The following is a 21,416-nucleotide window of genomic DNA, read 5'->3' as shown; positions in this document are numbered from 1 at the left end:
AATCTCATTTTAGGCTAAATGACCCATTTGACAGAGGCCCACTCATCCCCATCGCACAGGTGGGTAAACTGAGGGTTTGAGAGAGAACAATTTTCACAATCATTAAGTGATTAAAGTCCAGGCCTGATTCTGAAGTCTGAATTCCCCACAATCACCGCATGAACAGAGGAACTGACTGATACACCAGCAGCGCTGAGACTCGGAGACCAGTCCACCAACTCCAGCCTGGTTCCAACGACAGGCAACAAGAGTATGCCGGGAATTACAGTGACGCGTGCGCAGTGCAGCGGCGTCCCCCAGCGGGCCGCCAGCAGCCGGCGGCAAGGGCCGCTCAGTGCGCCTGCGCGCGGCAACTAGTGGTGGCGGCTTTCGGCAGGCGGTTGTAGGTTCGCGGAGCAGGCGCAGCCATGGCGCAGCCGGACAAGCTGCTTAAGGAACAGAAGTACGACCGACAGCTGAGGTGAGCGGGGGCCTACCGAACCAAGTGGGCAGGCCGGCGAGGTCTCCTGTGTCCAGGCAGGGCTTAAGCTCTGGGCGGCGCGGAAGGACCGCCCTCGGGCCTCCCGACGGGCGGGCCCGGGCCGTACGGAGCGCAGGGAGCCGGCGCCTGGGCTTGGCCGGGGGTCGTCGCGCTCTACCAGGCCAGGACTCCCCTTCTCCGCGGGGAGCGCTCGCCTGCCACGCGGAGGGCGGCCCGGGGGGGCGCGGTCTCAAGCTGTCGGTCCCCATGGAGGCTGCTGGCCCCGCCTCGTTGCACCCAGGCCCCTCGTTTTGCAGAATGGAGGATCGGGAGTACCGCATACCCAGAGACGCAAGAAATGCCAGTTATTGTTCTAAGCCAGCGCTGTCCGAGCACAACTATGTTAACATGGAGCCACGTATATACGTAATTATAAATGTTGAAATAGCCACCTTAAAGTACAAAGAAATAGATGAAATACAATTTTATAGCCTAGTTTATTTAACCTAGTAGTATTTCGTCAGTACCCATTGTAAAAAGTTACTGTGATATTTTACTTTTTTCCCCCCAGGCTATTTTAGAAATCGAGTATTTTACACTTAAAGCACATTTTAATGCATGTTAGCATCATTTCTGGTGCCAATAGCCGCATGTGGCCAAGGGCCACTTCACTTGGACAGGACAAATCTAAACGTGGCAGATTCTGGGCTCCTTCCCTACCCTTGCCTTTTCCGTCCTCATTCCGTATTTATTGAGCATCTTTCGCATATTGATACAATATGCGAGATACAAAAATGCTGAGTGTCCTCTTCCTTCTTAGCGCCCCCAGGCCAAGAGAAGTTATAAATTGTCCCTAAGGATCCGAACTTCCACTTGCACCTACAGCCTGGGCGTCTTAGAGGATTTAGATGCTTAATTCTCCAAGTTTCCTTGAGGTCAGACACACTACTGCTTTACATACGGGGATACTGAGGCTTAGAGAAGTTAGGTAATTTACAGAGTTCCGCATGTTTTTCAACTCTGGCTTCTTTAGAGCTGTTACTCTGTTGTATTATTGCTTCCAGGATTTTGAGGGGAAAGAAAAAAAAAAGGTGACAGAACATCTTGTTGTCTTGTAAATTCTTGGAGTTGTGCTTTGAATACAGGTATAACCATGTATGAGTCAATGACAAGATACTTGTGTTTAACTAAAATCCAGAAGAGGGTTTTTTTTTTTCTCTTGAGCCGATTATATTAGATTAGTAGCAAACTTGCCCTTTCATAAGGAGTACTAGTTACTGGTTTGAAAGGGTCAGTGAGAAGCAGTTAGAAATAAAATTTTGGCTTCTTCAGACATACGTAGAGATACTTTAATATTCTGAGGTTCATCCGCCAGCTACCTAAATATCTATCAAATGCCCTACTTTCATGGGAAAACAAACACAAAAACCAGATGTTTCCAGTCCATCTGGTTCTTCCAGGATATTCTTACGTCCATTTGACAGCTGTTCATGATTTGCCCTGGATAAAACCCTGTGACATGCACTGGGGCTTCAGTGGTGAATATATGGGGTAATCTGGACCCTCATGAAGCTTAAAGAGAGACGGATGCTCAGCAAATAAATGAAATGGGGCAGTTGGTTGTGACTGTTTTTGCTTACTACTTTAAGTCAGGTAACAGGGGAAGCATACCAAAGTCTTTCTTAGTCTTCTGGGCTACTAATACTTACCTGAGTATGGTGTTCTCTAATGATTTGGGCTCACCTATACTTGTATACTGACGAGAAAAAAAATAAACCAATTAATAGTTTTTTGGGAGGTGAAACTAACCATCTTAGCTTGAAAGCCATGAAATGTGATCATGTGCTTTCCCTGGTAATGACATGCCAGTGTGAATCAGGTTATATACATTTCTAATTCTAATTACGACCTTCTGTTTGTCTATATATATATCTGTGAATCTTGCAATTAGAATGTCCTTTTTTTCTGCCTTGTGATTCTAGGGATTCAAGTCCCAGGACCTTCTCACTGAGCTATAGCCCCAGTCCATTTTGATTTTGAGATTGGGTCTTGCAAAGTCAGTGCATTACCCAGGCTGGGGTGCAATTTATAATCCCCCTGCCTCACCCTTCCAGAGTGCTGGGATCATAGGTATGTGCCACCAGGCCAATCTGTGTATTAAAAGCATTTCTTGTGAAATTTTTCATGTGGTAATAATTTTGTTTTGCTGGTAAAATTTTGACTTACTCTTGCAGTTGTCACAGTGATAAGTCCTATATCAAGATTACTTCTTTTTTTTTTTTTTAAGTGATACTGGGGATTAAACCCAGGGCAGGTCCACTACTAAGCTTCATCCCCATCCCATTTTTTACTTTGAGACAGGGTCTTGCTAACAAGTTCTTCAAGTGGGCTTCTAACTTGTGATCCTTCTGCTTCAGCCTCCCAAGTATCAGATACTACACTACTGCATTCAGCCTATGTTAAGATCTTAAATGTGCTGTACTGGATCCATGTAACTTAGAAGCAATGAAACAGAATAGACTAGGTGTTAAGTGCAAATCCATGTTTTTTATTTCGTATGAGACAGGGTCTTACTCTTTTGCCCAGGCTGGTCTTAACTTGGCTCAGGCAATCCTTCTACCTCAGCCTCTTGAGTAGCTGGAATGATAGGTATGTGCCATTATGCCTAGCTAAAACACTTAAGTGATGAGCATTTCCAGAGACTTTCTGTCCTTAAGTTACCTGGCTTTAAAAGCGTAATGGACATACCAGACATGGTGGCACATATCTGTAAACGCAGCACTCTGCAGGCTGAGGCAGGAGGATTGCCAGAAGTTCAAGCCCAGCTTGTACTACTATCGAGTTCAAGGCCAGCCAGCACTACATAGCAAGACCATGTCTCAAAACAAACAACAACAATAGTAATGCTTATGAAGCTGGATGACCAAGTTCTGATTCTAATTTGATGCTCTTCCACCCACTCTGCAAAGTATAATTTGTCTAAGTCTTTGATAACTGCCATAATACAGTTACTGTATATAAGAACAGATCAGCAGATTACCATTCCAGTGAAAAAATTATTGTATATTATGGAAATTTTTAAACTGTTTAATTTGTGTCTTGTTTTGTAGATTGTGGGGTGATCACGGACAAGAGGCTTTGGAATCTGCTCATGTTTGCCTGATAAATGCAACTGCTACAGGCACTGAAATTCTTAAAAACTTGGTACTACCAGGTAATGTAGTTTAGTGATTGTGTTTTAAATTGACTTCTTAATGGGACACATGTATAAATACCACATTGTTTCTCTGGTATGAGAAACCAAAAGTGTAAATAAAGACCAAAATGTATACTAGGTATTGTGAAATAGGAAGAAAATGTTCAAATGGGGAGGAGAATAAAGGAGATGGGAGAGGGAAAGGAAAGGAAAGAAAAGTAAAAATAAGAAGAGAGAGAGAGAAAAAAGAAGAAAAATATGGAAACAAAGCTTTTATAAGTAGGGAGAGGAGAAGGAGTTTAAAGGAGGATATGGGAACAGGGAAGAAGAAAAGTTATATCACGTATAGGTACAAATTCTCTATGATGAATGTGATTCTTACGTATAGCTAAAAATGTACTAATCTGATTTTTTAAAAAAGGAAAGAAAGTGACACAGAAGATAGTCAAAGTAAATACAAAATATATTAAGTGATGGCTTCCAAAGAAAATCAACCTAATAAGATTTAAAATTTTTTTTAAAATAATAGATTGACTTCTTTAAAGTTCTAATCCAGAAATAGTCTTAACTGTTTTGTCTCCCAGGTATTGGATCATTTACAATTATTGATAGAAATCAGGTCAGCGGAGAAGATGCTGGAAATAAGTATGTTCTATTTTTTTTCAGATATACATGTTAGGAAAGGCCAACCAGTGTCATGGAAGAAATATAAGGAAAGCCAGAATGTAATTCGTATTTAGCTTTGTTGTCTTTGGGCAAGAGTACAATGTTCTATCCACAACATGGCCCTTTTATGGAGATTTGTAAGGAAAAGTTGTATTTTTGCTCACTTAATCATTACAAATGCAAGATGTGAAGAGAATAAGGTTTCTTTTTCATATAGAGCTGTGAACTTTTGCCACAATATAGCACTATGACTGATAAGCTGCCTTTTATTTGGGCCATAGAACATACTAGTGGTATGTGTGGACACCTGAATGAAGTTTATAGTTTCCTGCAAAACAGATGGTTCAGCACATTTTCAAAGGCTGGTTTGCAGAACACTGATTTTAAAGAAATGTTCTAGATGCTAAATGGGACAGTAGTAAAGTGAGTTTGGGAAATGAGTCAAATAGAGTTAAAATTTCTTAACTATAAAACTTTTAATATCATATTTGCTTTTGGTACGGGGGATTGAACTCACCATCTTGTGCTTGTCAGGCAGGTGCCTATACCGCTGAGCTAAATCCCCAGCCAAAATTTAATATCATGTGTATTATGAAGAAAATGTGGCATATAATGTTTTCCAGTTTTTTTTTAAAGTCTGGGAATCCTTTTTTCTCAGAGCATCTTTTGAAATTTACTTATTCTGTGGTGTATAATTTGGGAAGTGCTGATTTATTAGCTCAATTTTATATTTTCATTAGACTTTCTTGCTAAGAAGTCTGTTAAAATCTTTTTTCAAAAATAGTTTGTTGTTTTTTTACTATGAATATAAATACATGCTTTTACAAACAGCTTTTTCTTTATAGTCACATGAGCCTTTGAATTTTTTCTTCCTCTTCTATCCACTTTAGTTTTTTCCTTCAAAGGAGCAGTATTGGCAAGGTAAACAATCAATTTGTTATTGAATATATGTGTGTGTGAATATCTATGCAGTTGTGTCTTGATGGCTTTCCTTTTGTTGAGGTGTTTTGTCTTGGTTTGGTTTGTTTTGGTTTTTCTGAGACAGGGTTTCTCTGTGTAGTTCAGACTGGCTTTGAACTCACAGAGTAGCCCACGCCAGCCTCAAACTTCTGATGATACTACTGCTTCAGCCTCCTGAGATTACCAAGTACTGAGATTACCAGGCCCAACAGTTTTCGCTTTAAATGAGCTTATTCTCTAAGAAAGTTAGCTCATTTTTTCTACACATAAAAGAATAATGTTTATTGATTTAAAAATTTAGAAGTACTGTATGATTTTATACCTTTTTGTATTAAAGAAAATAACAATATTCTGAAATTACAGTATTCTGGTTAACAAAAATTTTAATTGACATTAGCCAAAAGAGTCTTTATTTTTATGTTTTGAATACAAAATCTTATAAAACCAACTTGGTGAACTTAGTATACCATTCTGAATGGAAGTTTGTTTGACTGTGTAAAGAATTATAGATGGGAGTGGTTAGAGTAAGCCTGAACTTGATCCAGGATTGCCTGCTATGCAGGGTCTTTGGTCATCTGTCTAATCAGAAAAGGTGAGGGTGGATAATGTCATTTGAGAACTGTGGATAGTGATAGTTTAGTTCAGTTTTAAGCCAAGACTTCATTTAAACACTGTGAAAGCAGAGTTGTCACAACGGTTTAAAAAACAGTGTGTCTTGCCTTATTTGTAGATTGGGGGATTACATTTTAACTAAGTATTTGCTAATTCAAGTCAAATGCTTTTTTTTTTTAAAAGAACAGAGCTGAAGCTGCTGTGGAGTTCTTACAAGAACTAAATAATGATGTCTCTGGAAATTTTGTGGAAGAGGTATAATATATATATTATTTCTGGACTGAAGCATTATTTTTAATAATTTGAAAACCTAGAAACTTAAAATTTTGAATTTTGTATCATTTAAATTTAGTCAACATTGAATTATTACCTCATTTATTCTAAAATAGCTTAACTGTTTCTGCTGTGTATAATGTGGATTGTTAAATTTTGGATTTTTTGTTTCCCTTGTCCTGTTTAGAGTCCAGAAAATCTTCTAGACAGTGATCCTTCATTTTTCTGTAGGTTTACTGTTGTGGTTGCAACTCAGCTTCCTGAAAGGTAAATTTTAATATTAACATGTTTTTAAAATTTAAAAAATTTTATTACGTTTACATGGTTTTATTTTCTTTCTATAGTTTAAGGCGTAGTTTCAAAAATTCTTTTCGTTGTTGTTTTTGTTCTACTTTTTGTTTTTTTGGTAGCAGGAATCAAACTCAGGGCCTCACACTTGCCAGGCAGGTGCTGTGCCATTTGAGCTATATCCCCAGGCCCTTAAAATTCTTAAATTCTATAGAAATATTCAACTTGAAGCTCTTGTATGTATTCATTTTAGCACTGAACCAAGAGGCAAAAGAGTGAAAATACTGAAATCTGAAACTTCTTTGGATTCGTTTAGAGCCTTAAAAGTGAACATTGGAAAAAAAATAAAGTGAACATTGGCTACTTTTTAGTATTAAAACTAGGTAGAATTATACAAATTATTTGGAAATACATGTATAGGATTTATAAATATTTTCTGTCAGGAAAGTTTGTCAACAGTATTTTTCCTAGTATAACTAGGGTTTCATATCCCACTAGTCCAAAAAATGTACTTTCTTTAAGACGGTAGCCTTGTAAAATTGTTTGCTTTTCACTGAGCTGCTTATGGAAGTGCAATGATGTATCTTGTATTTATTATTTAGTAAGAAAGCTGCTTTATTTTCAGATATTTTCGTGTTGGGCATGTTTCATATTTGGCATACTCGTTTGCTTATGTTCTTATTTTATTTTGCTTTCTTTTACAGTACATTACTACGTTTAGCAGATGTCCTCTGGAATTCCCAAATCCCTCTTTTGATCTGTAGGACATATGGACTGGTTGGTTATATGAGGATCATTATAAAAGAACATCCAGGTAAAATTGTTGAGCATATGGGGCTTGCTATCAGTGCTTTAACTACAATTTTAGAAACTTAGAACCTTAGAAAGTCAAATTTAAATTGCAAAGTAATTTTGTACCAGTGCATCTTGTTATGGGTTCAAAGTGGCAATTAGATTCAATGGGCTTTAATCTACTGATTCTTTACCTAGTGTAGAAGGCTAGAAAACAGAGACACAACAGGTACAACTTCTTCATCTGAGTAGAAGGCCCAACAGGTATGCAAGTACAGGTGTGCCTCAGTTTACAAACTAAATTTGTTTTACAGTTGTGGGGCTACATTTGTGTTTGTGTGGGGAAGATGACAGTGGTTATGCTTGTCACTCAAAGTAGTTTGCAAATGGAGGCAAAATCTTGTTGAATGCTTTTGTGAACCAAATTTTTTGCAAACAGAAGCATTTGTGAACTGAGGTATTATTGTACCTACTTTCTTTTTCCATTTTACTTGTACCAATTGATACAGGAGAGAAGCGGGGTCATGCTACCCTTTTATTCTATTCTCTTGTATGTCTTTGGTTTCCCTAGTTTATATGCAGTTCCACATGATAAGGCATTTACCCAACTACTGTTTCCAAGAAAACAGCATTCATAACCCTATATCAGTTCATGGCTGACACTAGCCCTTTACCTAGAAAAGCTTAATCTTAGATTTTTATTCAGTACTATACAGTGTTCTTTATTTGCGCATGAAAACATTTTCATTCTATGCCAACTGTGAGCCAGGCACTCTGTTAATGCAGTAAGACCTTTCAGCGTTGATGGCCTCACTGAGGAGTAGTAATCACTATCAGCAGATAGGAGGCATAGTTTATTGAGTAAACTTCAGGTAGGTGGTGGTGGCCTATTTGAAGATTATAAGTGGGAGAATGATAGGGTATAATTTTTATTTTAAATAATTATTCCAAAGTTGAGTGGATAATGAAAGGATTTAAGAGGCTAAGATTGGAGACAGAGGTTGCTACTAATAGATTTCCAGTGATCTAGATAAGGGATGGGAGCAGAGTGCCCATGACTTAGGGAAGATGTTATAGGGATAGGGAAGAGGGGAAGAAGAGGTAGATAATAAAATTTAACATTGTTTGCTGTGTACCTGCCTTTATGTGTAACATTACATTTACTCTTCCTCAATCTTTATGAGGTGATACTATTGTATCTGCTTTTTGCAGATGATGTTGAGGCACAAAAAGATTAAGTTATTTGCCTAAGGTTACATAGCTAGCATATGACTATACGTTATGTTTCTTTGTAAACACTCAGTAAAATTGTGCACTCTTCTATACCTTCTCATGTGGAGAGCAGCATGCAAAGTGAAATTAGGAAGTGGGAGTGACTGGTGTTGAGGCCAAGGAAGCAAAAATCAAGTATAAGCATCAGGGTTCTAGGCATTGCTGTCTATCAAAGACCACAAGAGAAAGAATGGTAGTTTGTCAGATGTTGTATGTATGTATATTTTGTCAGGTTTTGGGGATTTTGTTTGTTTTATTTGGTTTTTGAGACAGAGTCTTGTAAAGTTGCTAAATTGCCCAGGTTGGAGTCAAACTTGTGATCCTCCTGCTTCAGACTCCTAGAATGCTGGGATTATAAGCATATACCATATACCACCATGCTTGGATTTACTTTTATTAAAATTTACAGCCCATTTAAGATTTGTGTGTTTACTGTGTAAAGTTATACTTTAATCACAGTGAAAAGTGTATGTAGGTCCTCTGACCATTTAAGAATTAGCAATACTGTAGCATATTGCCACAGTATTACTAAAGAATTAACTTAATCTTTTTGGATTATTTGTTTCACAGTAATAGAATCTCATCCAGATAATGCATTAGAGGATCTACGACTGGATAAGCCATTTCCTGAACTGAGAGAACATTTTCAGTCTTATGATTTAGATCATATGGAAAAAAAGGTTAGTTGTATGTGATCTTAAATTTATAGGTAGCAAAATACTTGTTTAACTTAAAGTTTTTAAATTATACCATTATAAGAAAATATCATGACCCTTCATATTTTGTCATCCAGGTTAACAATAGCAACACCTTCTTTTCAATAAATTTATTGTTCTCCCAAATTTAAAAAACATTTTTATTGAAGTACATAAACTAAACATCTCTGGATACTCACCATCCAAGGACTTTAACTTATCTCAGTAGGCCTCTTCATGGCCTTTTCCTGAACAATTTTAAAAATAGTTTGAGCTGTATGTGGTAGTGGACACTTGAAATCTCAGCTACTTGGTAGGCTGAAGTGGAAGATCACAAGTTTAAGGCAAGCGTGGCTTACATAGTGAGGCTTGTTTCAAGAAGAAAAAGGGCGAAGTTTGAATATAGCCAGGTGCATTATCGGTGTCATATGCCTGTGCTCTCAGTACTTGGGAGGCTGAGGCAGTAGATTGGTTTCGCACAGGTAAGACTAGCCTGAGGAACATAGTGAGACCTTGTCTCAGAAAAAATGTGAATTCTAGATGGATGGTTGTTGAATTTGGCCTCTTGAAACTTAAAATTACCCAGGTAAATTAAAAAAAAAAAATTACCCAGGTAACTATATATTTCATTATAGAATAATGCTATTTGTAATGGACTATATAATTTTTTTCCTTTGGGTAGTACTGGGGATTAAACCCAGCACCTCACATTGAGCTGCATTCCCAGGGATATTTTTTATTTTGAAAAAGAACCTCTCAAAGTTGCCCAGCTGGGCTGGAACTTGTGATGCTTCTGCCTTAACCTCTTGAGTAGCAGGGATTGCAGGCATGTTCCACCATGCCCAGCCAGACTATATGATTTAAAGAGCATATATATTTTCCCCACCTACATCTTAAAATACAAGTATTTTGGGTCTTTTTTTTTTGGAGGTGGGAGATAGGATTGAGAAAAATCTCATTATGTAGTCTAGGCTAGCCTCAAACCTACTGTAGTCCAGGCTGGCCCTGAACATGTAATATTCCTGTCTCAATCTCCCAAGTGCTGTGATTACAGCCATGTACCCACCACACCTAGTTGTTTATTTGGCTCATTTAAAAAAAAAAAAAAAAAAAAACAAAGAAGATTGTGTTAGTCTAGGATTGGTATCTGAAATCTGAAGATTTGAACTAGGTCTGAGAGTGGCAATCTCTGAACCTATTTTCTTGTTAGGGCAATGGTTGACATCACAGGCCTCTAAAAACATATATCTAAGTCAGTCCTTATTAGCCCAGTTTATTTTCCCATATTATTTTACATATCTCAGGAGATAATCAAATATTATTGAATTTTAAAAAAATGATATGCTATAGTAAAGAATTGTTAACTAATACTGGTATTTTCTTTGATTTGTCTTTCATTTTAGGACCATAGCCATACGCCGTGGATTGTGATTGTAGCTAAATATTTAGCACAATGGTATAGTGAAGTATGTTTTTTTTTTATAATTCTATGTGTAAATATAATTTCAATTAAAAAAATAAAATAAAAAATCATCTGAGATTACCCATTGGGGGGAAAAATATATATTTTCAATTTATTGTAGAGAATTTCTATAAAAGGGAATGGGAGATTAATTTTTTCTTTGTGGAGTTTTAGTAGCTCTTGTAATACTGATATTTTAATTAACAAATTGAAATATGAACAGATGTCATTCTTAAACTAGCAATGGAGAAAGACTGTAGAGAAATGGCTTTCAGTTTGTCTTTTCTACCAGGTGAGCCTCTGACTTCAATGAAGTATGTATTTGTTGATAGACTCTCACGTGGAGCATGGGGAAAACTTTGGACTCTGAATTTCCATATTTTGAGTTCTTAAACGTATTTTAAAATTTTTAACCAATTTAGACAAATGGACGAATTCCCAAAACCTATAAAGAAAAAGAAGACTTCAGAGATTTAATTCGACAAGGTAATATGGGATGTGATTAAATATTATGTAACGTTTGTAAAGCATTTTGCTAGAAGCAGATGTTTATTCAGTTTCTTTTATCACTTTTGTCAGATGATGCCATCATGAGCTTTTATTTTACTTTGTCTCTGGGGAAGAAAAAGGACCAATTCTTGTGTGGTTTTAAGAAGGACAAATGATAAGCTCTGTTTCTTCTTAAAGTTCAGTATTTGGATTCTTTCTTGGAATATGACAAGATGATTTCTATAACATTGGGGAGGGAAGGAATGAGAACAAAATGGCAGCTGTTAACCCTTTTTCCATTTTATAGGAATTTTGAAGAATGAAAATGGAATGCCAGAAGATGAAGAGAATTTTGAAGAAGCTATTAAAAATGTGAACACTGCACTAAATACAACTCAGGTATTAAGAGTTGCTGAACGATTCATATAAGAAAAATGCTTTCTGAAGCCCTCAGATGTGAAAGTTGATCATAACTTCTTAAATGTATAGTTAGAAATAAATGTAACACAGCTTTATTTATTAGAAGTGTGTGATTTTTTAAATACTAAGTTTGGAGGTAGAAACTATATAATGAGGTGATTATTTTGCTAGTTCAAAATAGTGCTTCTTGGAAAGTTATCCTCCATTTTCTTCTGATAGTAATTATTTGGATATAATGGAAGGTATTCTTAATGATGTTGTATACTTCAAAGATTATTTGGAAGATAACTCACATGCTTTTTGTTACAATGTAGTTTTGTTAGTGATGTTTTGAGCGACTTTGTGTTAACACACCTGATAATTAAGTTAGAATTTTCTTACATTTTGAAACAACTGTTTTTACATTAAGGAAGACTCTTAAGCTATTGTTGCAGACTTTGAAAACAATGAAATAGTGTTACTAAGTGTATACTTCATGAATCAACATTCAAGGTAATGAAAAATTTCTATGTGTTAATCAAAGTGATGGTTGAAAGTATAGTTACCAAAGTGCATCGAATTGTGTAAGATCTGTACAGTTCACAGATGTGAACTTTACCTCAGTTACCTCAGTTAATGTGAAATTTACCTCAGTTTTTAAAATGCAGTGCTAGTGGTTAGAGCCAGTGTGATTGGAGTGAAGAAACAGAGACTGGTAGGAATGATTTGTGTTTGGAGAGACCAGATTGTAGCAGCCTCGCAGGCCATTGAAGGGTTTTGTGTTTCTAAAAGCTTGTTTTGGCTCTTGTGTGAATAGAATGGAGGGGACAGGGAGTGGAAGCACAACAGTTAGATGGTTACCACTAAAATCGCTGGGGATTTAACTTAGTGGCTTAAGTGCCTGCCTGGCAAGCACAAGGTCCTGAGTTTGATCCCTGGTATCAAAAAAAAAAAAAAAAAAAAAAAGCATTTCTGACCACTAAAATCTCTTTTTCACACAACAGTAAAATCAAAGCCTATGATTTTTATTAATGTCTGATAGTCTTGCTGGCACTAGAATAATATAATTTTTTAGGTTATTTTTAGAGTAGTTTGCTCTTTTAGTAGCCTTTAATTGGATGCAAGGACTTCAAATTTTTGACAAAACGGAAAAACCATGAAAAATTGTTAGTAAGGTCTATAATCTTTGTTTTTAGATATAATTATGTATAATGAGCTATTTGGGTTCCTTCTTTACACCATTTTTATAAAATAGACTTGAATGCTAAGATGGGGCAAAAGAAAGCTTTTTTCTACTTTTTCTGCATCAGAGCTCTATCTGGTTTGATTCTAAACAAAACAAAACACATCAAAAGTTGACTATTTTATTACACTTTGAGAATTCAGAGAGGTTATTTGAAGAAATATTGACTTACTAAAGGCGGGCAAGTTCTTATTATAAATATTACATGTTTTTTTGTTAGATTCCAAGCAATATTGAAGATATATTTAATGATGATTGCTGCATAAATATCACAAAACAGGTAATAATAAGAAATAAACATGCTGCTTTAATCTTTAGATCAAAATAAAACACCATTTAATGTTAATTTTCCTTATTCTTTTAGACTCCACCATTTTGGATTTTAGCTCGTGCCTTAAAGGAATTTGTAACCAAAGAAGGTCAAGGAAATTTACCAGTTCGAGGCACAATTCCTGATATGATTGCAGATTCAGGCAAATATATAAAATTACAAAATGTGTGAGTCAGTGTTTTCAGACTATATAACAATTTGATGTGTTTACATTGGGGATAAATATTTCATCAGTCAGAAATCAAAGGGAAGTCTGTCATAACCTCATTGCTTTACAAGTAAGCTGAAGAATTTGGAGGCATTTTGTTTTTTCTTAATAGATTTAATTTAATTTAATTTTTTTGAGACAGAGTATCTCCCTGTGTAGTCCAGGCTAGCTTTAAACTCACAGTGATGCTCCTGCCTCAGCCTCTTAAATGGTAGGAGTATAGACTTACCTATCTAGAAATAGATTTTAAATTGATTTTATTTTTTAGAGCAGTTTTTGTTTCAAAAGAAAATTCAGTAGAAAGTATAGAGTTTCCATATATCTCTAAGCCCAGATTTTTTTCTTTGCCATTTCAGTATAAAACCTGACAGCTGATCATTCACTCTTTATAAACTATTCAACACTGTATTAATACATACGGTTTATAACAACCTTATTAGATGTTACATGCATTTTACAGGAGGAAACTAAAGCCTAAAAAAGGTTATACAGCTGGAAAATGACAAAATCAAGATTTGAACCTTAAGAAACTGTTTCAGAGCATTTTCTCTTAGCTGTGGCCTTCTATCTGTAACTTTTTTTTTTTTTTTAAAATCAATACCAGGGATTGAACTTACAACCACGCACTTGCAAGGCAGGCGCTTATGCCACTGAGCTAAATCCCCAGCCCTTCTATCTATAACTTTTAAACTGTGAAGTCTTCATTTTTTTGTTTTTTGTTTTTTGTTTTTACTGGGGATCGAACTTGACTGCCTGCTTGCAAGGCAGGCGTTTATGCCGCTGAGCTAAATCCGCAGCCCCAAAGTCTTTGGTTTTTATGAATTCATAAAATCTTTCAAAGTTTATAAAAAATTCATCAGTGTAGACAGATACCTGCTATCCCAGGGATTGCTAGCAAGAAAGACTGTTATAGGGATGGATCTCCTTGAATGTTACCTTTCTGTAGTTGGAGCATACTGCTGATGAAACCAGAGGTTCTGAGTTGTGCTCAAGAGGCAAGCAGTGTCAGAGATCTCAGGTACCATTTAGTGAATCTTGATTTCTAGTCCTTGCCTAAGAGCTGAACTACTCAAAACTTAAGAAAGATCATAGAGGTAAATTTAAACACTGATCGTTTTTAGAGAGAGAAATATAAACAGACCTAAAAGAAAGTTTTGCATGAATTTCTAAATGGACAGTTTAAGTATTTAACTTGCCCTGACCTTCACTTCAAGGAGCTAATTTGTGTTCTTCAGTAACATAATTTCTTAGGTCTTCTGTTGGAGAAGGCTGGGCTGTAGATCCTTCTAGGAGACAGTTTTAAGTTGGGTGCTGTTAATTATGGTGGTAGTATTGGTTTTAGTGAGCCCCAAGAGTCTGTCACCAACACTGGAAAGATCCCTTTGACTGTTAAGAGGTGCTGGTGGTGGCATTTCTTCTGCATTTCACATTTTTGTGCTAGTATGTATTCATTAAGAAGTTTTTTGTTATCTTCATAGAAATAATTTAAACTTTGCCAATTGCAAAATTTATTAATTGTAAATTTTTATTGTTCTTTTTCAGTTACCGTGAAAAAGCAAAGAAAGATGCTGCTGCTGTAGGTCATCACGTTGCCAAATTGTTACAGTCCATTGGCCAGGTAAACTCTGTCCACACTGGGCCTCACACATAGGCCTCCGATGTATATCTCAGGCCTCCTGTGTATATCTCATACAGAATATACTGCAGCCCAGAACACTGGCTATGTGCTTTTTTAGAGGGAGCATTCACTTGCCTGTCTATTGAGAATAGTTGTAAGGAAACAGGTATTTGGAAGTGCACTCTGAGCTGTTGAAAACAGCTTCCCCTTTGCAGAGCAACTGGCTTTGTGCTATATCTTCTATTAATATTCTCTTGTACTGCAACAAAGCCTATATTTATCTCTTTACAGGCACCAGAATCCATTTCGGAGAAAGAATTAAAATTACTCTGTAAGTCTCCTTGAATTAATTTTATTTTGCTTGATAAAAATATGCCATAGGGAATGTTTACAGAAATCTTAAATGGTTGAAATTTTAAATTTTTCATGGTCTTAATGGGATATATCAATTGATCCATGTTTTTTTCCCTCTCAGAATATAATAAATGGAGAGGGGCTTTTTTGTTATTTCTTTGTTGAGACAGAATCTCACTATGTAGTTTAGGGTACCTTTGAACTCACTATGAGGCTAAGGCTGATTCTGAACTCATGCTAATCTGCGTCAGCCTCCCGGTTGCTGGGAGACAGAATATTTTAAAATGTGGTCATAGGTAGATCATATTTATGACAGTGTTAAAAAGGCATGAAGATCAATTAATTGAAAATTATTATTAACACAATTTTTGGCTTAGTAATTTTAAGGTAAATTAATGTCTGAGACTTTGAGTATGAAGTCATGGATCACATATATATGGACAATAGTGGTTAAAATACTCATTTTGATGTATGTTAGATGACTAATGGAATTAAGAATTTACCATATAGCTTCAGAATAGCTGAGCTTCTGGAATTATCTCCATAATTCCACAGTAGGAAAAGCATTTTCTTTTATTTGTTGCAGAATAACAAAACGTCTGTTTTACATTCATGAAGATTTATATTTTGGGGGGCTGGAGGTTTAGCTCAGCGGCATAAGCGCCTGCCTTGCAAGCAGGCAGTCGTGAGTTCGACCCCCGGTACCAATAAAAAAGGAAAAAGACAAAAAAAAAAAAAAATTTTATATTTTGCATGCTTCCACTTCTTAAGATATTCTAAGATACCGTTTCTATAATGGCTGCTTTGCCTCAGTTTTAATATTTTGCTACACTGCTAATCTTGCCTCTGGTTTGTGCATTTGTTTGTTCTGTTAGATTATGTGATACCAGATTAAAAGCCAGATGTTGAGTATTGTTTGTTCTGTATATGCTTAAAATTTTCCATAATACAAAAGGGTTTTTTTTGGTCTTTTTGAGACAGGGTCTCGCTATGTGGTTCAGACTGGCCTTGGGCTCACTTTGTAGCCCAGGCTGGTCTCGAACTTGCCACAATCTGCCTGCTTCAGCCTCCCAAGGGTTGGGATTACAGGAGTGCACCACCATGCCCTTTTTTTTTTTTTTTTTTTTTTTTTTAAAGCCTTGTGCATTCCAAGAGCATACTATATAACACTCTCCCATTTAGGACTTGTCCATAACAATGATGAAAACTATTGTTTATTAAACCATATCAGTCATTGCATTAAGTATACTCTTGTCACATTTGATCCACAGAACTCTCACAAGTAAACGGTTTTACAGATGACAAACTGAAGCTCAGAGAGTTGCCATCACTTTACTCAGTTCTGAACTAGTTACTATGTCAAGCATGTGAACTTAAGACGAGTTGTGTTCTGCCTTCTCTGCTAACCATTAGAGCCAAATAGACCTTTCTTCATATTCTCACGTCTGTGTAGGGTACATAACTAAATTTCCTGGGCCTGGGATATAGCTCAGTGGCACAGTGTGAGATTGTGAGTTTGATTCCTAGTACCAAAAAAAAAAAATTCTGTTCTTAAGGTGACCTTTGACTTGATACAACTGTTATTTCCATAAAGTCTTTTCTGGGTTCAGGCAGCAATTCTGCATTTCTTCGAGTGGTGAGATGTCGTTCCTTAGCTGAAGAATATGGTGTGGATACAATGAACAAGGATGAAATTAGTAAGTATAATAACCTGAATGAGCACAGTGGTACACCCTATAATCTTAACTCATAAGGAGGCTGACAAGGAAGGAACACAGGTTTGAGATCAGTCTCAGCAACTTAGAATATTTCTCAAAATATAAATAAATAAAAAGGGCTGGGGATGTAGCTCAGTGTCAGACCCTTGGTTCAGTACTCAGTATAATAGTGTTGAGTGGATAGTGATAATATAAGTAATTATAGTCTAGTCTTTAATCTAAGCAATTTTAATTTGTATTATATAGAACTTAATATGTACATAAAATTACATTTAGATCACCAAGTCCTTTGTGTGCTTTACATAAGAACTGATATCATCTGACTAGTTTCATAAGAGATTGCCTGACTCCAGCTAGTAGTCTGTAAGACCAGTGGGTAGCATCTTCATATATTTCCTTATATTATTATTTAGCAACTTCTGTTTTGCTGTCAAAAAATAGTAAATTTTGTACAGGTATTGCATTGTACTCTGAAATTTGAATATATAGTAACTTCATTGTTGGTGTGTTGCAGATTACCCAAATTATTCTGATATTTTTTTTTAACCTTTCAGTTTCCAGCATGGACAATCCAGATAATGAGATAGTATTATATTTAATGTTACGGGCTGTTGATAGATTTTATAAACAACATGGTAGATATCCAGGTAAGAACAGCAATAGAATTACCAAGTATAATAAAATCTTGAGTAAACACTTGAGTTGAATCTTAAAGTGTTTTCTGGGTATTTATAACAGTGGCACTTAAATTTCATTTAGTGAATGGATTATACCTAGTTCATCCAAGAGAGGAACTACCATTTATATTTTAACTATTTGCAGGTAGTGATTCAGTCTAAACTCTTACAGGGGAATGCTAGTTGAATGTAAATAGAAGAAAATTTTTTCTTCTGTCAGTTTCCATAGTTTATTTTTAAGACTCCACCGAATTTCATCTAGTACAATAGGAAAGCCACAGAAAGTATGCCAGTGACTTCTAAACCCTGGTAGTAATTCTCCTCTGGTAGTAATTATAGCTTACTTTTGCAGACATTATCATTTAATCATTAGCTACTTAGCTCTTTACCCTTAGCATCACTTGGGCAGTGCTTTTGTTTACATACTGTCTAGAATGGTATCATGGAAGGTGTCATTTCAGTCAATTTTTGTGTTGAATACATTTGATAAAATTATTGTTCTGGTATTTCTTGTTATATTATCTTAAGAAAATTAACAAAAAATATGTAATTTTTGGTTATCTGTATATTTAATTATTGGACTGGTTAGTGGTTAAGAACTGACTGGACTCGTATTCTGTTTGCTCTTTATGAGCCAAGTAATCTACTTGTGCCTCAGTTTTTTTCATCTGTAAAATGAGGATTGTAGTAACTAAATCTTTGCCTCACTTTTTAATAGTGATAGTGATAGTACTATCTACTTCATGAAATGTTGTGAAGATTAAATCAAGTTTCCAATATTTGCAAATAACAGTTTCTGTTGTTTTTTTTTGGTCTAGCTTATATCTTACTACTTTGACTAGAACATCTGAAACTGAGTTTTCAATCATATTTATTTTTTAAAAATTAATTTTTAAAAAATATATTATTTTAGGAGTATCTAACTATCAAGTAGAAGAAGATATAGGAAAATTGAAGTCTTGTCTCACTGGCTTTCTTCAGGAATATGGATTATCTGTAATGGTGAAAGATGATTATATCCATGAATTGTGAGTATCCTTAGGATATGTAAGAGGTAATACCCTACCTGTTATAAAGCTAGTCTAATTTATGTCTGTTTCTTGTAGTTGCCGATATGGAGCTGCTGAGCCACATACCATTGCTGCATTCTTAGGGGGTGAGTTCCATAGATTAGAAGGCTTGTCTGTTGCTCCATAATACCATTAATACATATTTCAATCCCAAGTTTTGTTTTCTTAGCTATTTTACTTAGGGCAGTCAGTGAGTTAAGGTGTCATATTAAATTTAGATGATTCAGTAGCAAACACCCCTACCCCACTGCCACCCCTACCCCTCAAATCTGGTCTTCCTGCTTCTACCTCTCCCACTGCCATCCATCTTCAGTCATTAGACCAACTTACCAATAGTTTCTCACGTTTCTCACTTAGCTGTCTGCCACCAATGCACACATGCACGCACATACACACACGCTTTCGTACTCACATACTCATACTTCCTCTCTCCTCAGAAGACCTCAGAAACAAGTCCAGGGACATTAGTCTGATATCAAAGACCTCATGTTCTGGTTCCACATACCCTTTCCTACTCCAATAGCTTTACTTTGCTGGGTTTGATGGCCTCAAAATCTATTTCTGCATGTCTAAAATTTCCTGTTCTTTAAGTCCTAATTAAAAAGTGCCATCTCTTTCATAAAAACTTTTATTTCTTTCCCTCCTTCCCTCTTCCTCAATTTAGTTTAGGCTACTATAACAGAATAGTAGACTATAAAACAACAGAAATTTATTTTTCACTGTTCTGGAAATCTGAGCTACAGGTATCAGTATGATCAGAGCCTGGTTAGAACCCACTCTTATTCTTACTGTGTCCTCACATGATGGAAAAAATTGCAACAGAATTCTTCAGGATCTCCTTTAAAAAGATAGTGACCCATTTAATAGAGCTTTGCCCTTACAACCTCGTCTCCCAGCAGCCCAATCTCCTGACACCAGTAACACTGGGGGTTAGGATTTCAACAAGGAATTGAGTGGGGAGGAATGATGGCACATTCAGTCCATGATCCCCTCAAAAAACAAACAAAAATTATTCTGCAGCCAGTGACTTCCTGTAGACTGAGCCATTTGCTTATGACATTTTCCTTTTAGGTGATTAATGTTTTGATGCTTTAGGTTGGATTAATACTCAAAGTGTTCCAAATGGAAATCCAACTTAATCCTGATCTTGCATTACTCATTTAAAAAAAATTAGTCTCTTATACTTAAATAGCAACCTGCTAGTTGACAGAGAGGGGCAAATTTATCAAAGAAGAGACACAACCAGAGAGGATAGATTACTTCCTATAGCAGAAAAACATATAAATTGAAGTTTTTACTTCTTTGTCTTCTGTAATCATTTTGAACAGTGGTGTTCTTCCCTCATGTTCTTCAGGTTTGGCAGTGTTATCTCTGTGATGCCATCCTGATTCCAGAATTGAGCCCTCTACTTGGCTTCACATCTTCTTACGTTTCCTTTTCTCTTTAGCACTTATGATCACTTTATTATTTGTAAATTATCTCTCACTCACTGCTAGAAAGTAAGGGCCATGAGTGCACGTAAGATTCTTTTGTCCTTTTTTCCCTACTATATCCTCAGTATAAAGTTTTATGATGTTAATGACTGCTTGGGAAAGCAGCAGCTTTGGATTATAAAAAGATGCAGAACTTTCTTGATTTGTAGGTTTTTCTTTTGTATTTTGTTTTGAATAATTATAGAAGATTGGCAGTATTTAATATAGGTCCCTTTGAGGTTATAAATGTTTTTAGAATAAATATATCTTTATCCATTTTTATTATGAAAGTAAAATAGCTATAAGATAAAATTCAAATTCAACAGAAGGATTTTCGTCTGTTGAATCTTTTTGCCTCTATGTATCCTTTAAAAAGTTCCATAAAAGCTAGGCATGGTGCATGCCTGTGATCCCAGCACTGGAGAGGTTGAGGCAGGAGGACCACTGTGAGTTCAAGGCCAGCCTGAACTACACAATGAGACCCTGTCTCCAAAAAAAAATAAAGTTCCACCAACCAAACTACTACTATTTAAACTTTGTTTTGTTCATTTACTATATTTTGCCAATCTTTTTATACTACCATAATTAAAAATAAACCTTTTAATTTGTGGCTTAGTAGCCAATTGTCTTTCTAAAATAAAACTTTTATTTCCTTTAATACCACAATTAATAAGGAATTGTAGTTTTTTGTTTTGATATGAGTAAACTATGCCTGTTTTGAGTTGCTTTTAAACATCATTGCTTATGGAGGAAAAAAGGTTACTTTACAAATCTGAATAGTTTTAACTCTTGACATTCTCTCAAAGATTGGCTTTTTTTCTTCTTTTTGCAGGAGCTGCTGCTCAAGAAGTTATTAAAATAGTCACCAAGCAATTTGTAATTTTTAATAATACATACATTTATAGTGGCATGTCCCAAACTTCAGCAACTTACCAATTATAGATTAAGCATCCTGTATACTGTTAATGACTGAAATTGTAATTGTCTTCAGTAAAATTACTGTACAGTTTAATCTGTAAAATTCTGCTGAAGAACACTGTTAAATTGTTTCCTCAATAAACTTTTTTTTTTCTCATTTGTAGTAATGTAGTGTTTTTTGGAAGGGAAAGAAAAGAAAGCAGTCATTTTCCCAGAGAATAAACTTCATTCATTTCTCATTGA

General features: G+C 35.9%; 1 protein-coding gene across 5 annotated transcripts; it reads left to right on the top strand.

Moving 5' to 3' along the window:
- Nae1 (NEDD8 activating enzyme E1 subunit 1) lies at positions 1-21,330 on the top strand. Of its 5 annotated transcripts, XM_063247468.1 has the most exons (22): positions 30-460; positions 1,281-1,395; positions 2,443-2,590; positions 3,571-3,674; positions 4,241-4,301; positions 5,213-5,243; positions 6,083-6,149; positions 6,355-6,434; positions 7,160-7,269; positions 9,090-9,199; positions 10,618-10,680; positions 11,099-11,162; positions 11,473-11,564; positions 13,028-13,087; positions 13,172-13,305; positions 14,889-14,964; positions 15,256-15,295; positions 16,929-17,015; positions 17,591-17,683; positions 18,627-18,741; positions 18,820-18,869; positions 21,088-21,330. In XM_063247468.1, the coding sequence occupies exons 4-22, from the start codon at positions 3,627-3,629 to the stop codon at positions 21,195-21,197; spliced, it is 1,491 nt and encodes a 496-aa protein (XP_063103538.1). In that variant the 5' UTR covers positions 30-460; positions 1,281-1,395; positions 2,443-2,590; positions 3,571-3,626; the 3' UTR covers positions 21,198-21,330. The 5 variants fall into 5 exon arrangements, with proteins under 5 accessions (XP_063103536.1, XP_063103538.1, XP_063103539.1 ...); XM_063247469.1 differs by lacking the exon at positions 1,281-1,395; XM_063247467.1 differs by lacking the exons at positions 1,281-1,395; positions 2,443-2,590 and having other exon boundaries at positions 34-460.
- The last annotated feature ends 86 nt before the right edge of the window (positions 21,331-21,416 follow it).

This window comes from Cavia porcellus, unplaced genomic scaffold (assembly GCF_034190915.1).
Source record: "Cavia porcellus strain 051 isolate PalLab524CR breed Dunkin Hartley unplaced genomic scaffold, mCavPor4.1 scaffold_4, whole genome shotgun sequence".
NCBI classification, from domain to species: domain Eukaryota; kingdom Metazoa; phylum Chordata; class Mammalia; order Rodentia; family Caviidae; genus Cavia; species Cavia porcellus.
The sequence above is the reverse complement of the archived record's forward strand: the minus strand, read 5'-3'. Positions and strand labels throughout refer to the sequence as shown.

Bases quoted from the DNA above. Each gene is read 5' to 3' on its own strand.
- Nae1 (XM_063247465.1), top strand. From the start codon at position 408: ATGGCGCAGCCGGACAAGCTGCTTAAGGAACAGAAGTACGACCGACAG. The intron at 17,016-17,590 runs GTAAGTATAATA...TTAACCTTTCAG, and splicing joins AATGAACAAGGATGAAATTA to TTTCCAGCATGGACAATCCA. The intron at 18,742-18,819 runs GTGAGTATCCTT...TGTTTCTTGTAG, and splicing joins GATGATTATATCCATGAATT to TTGCCGATATGGAGCTGCTG.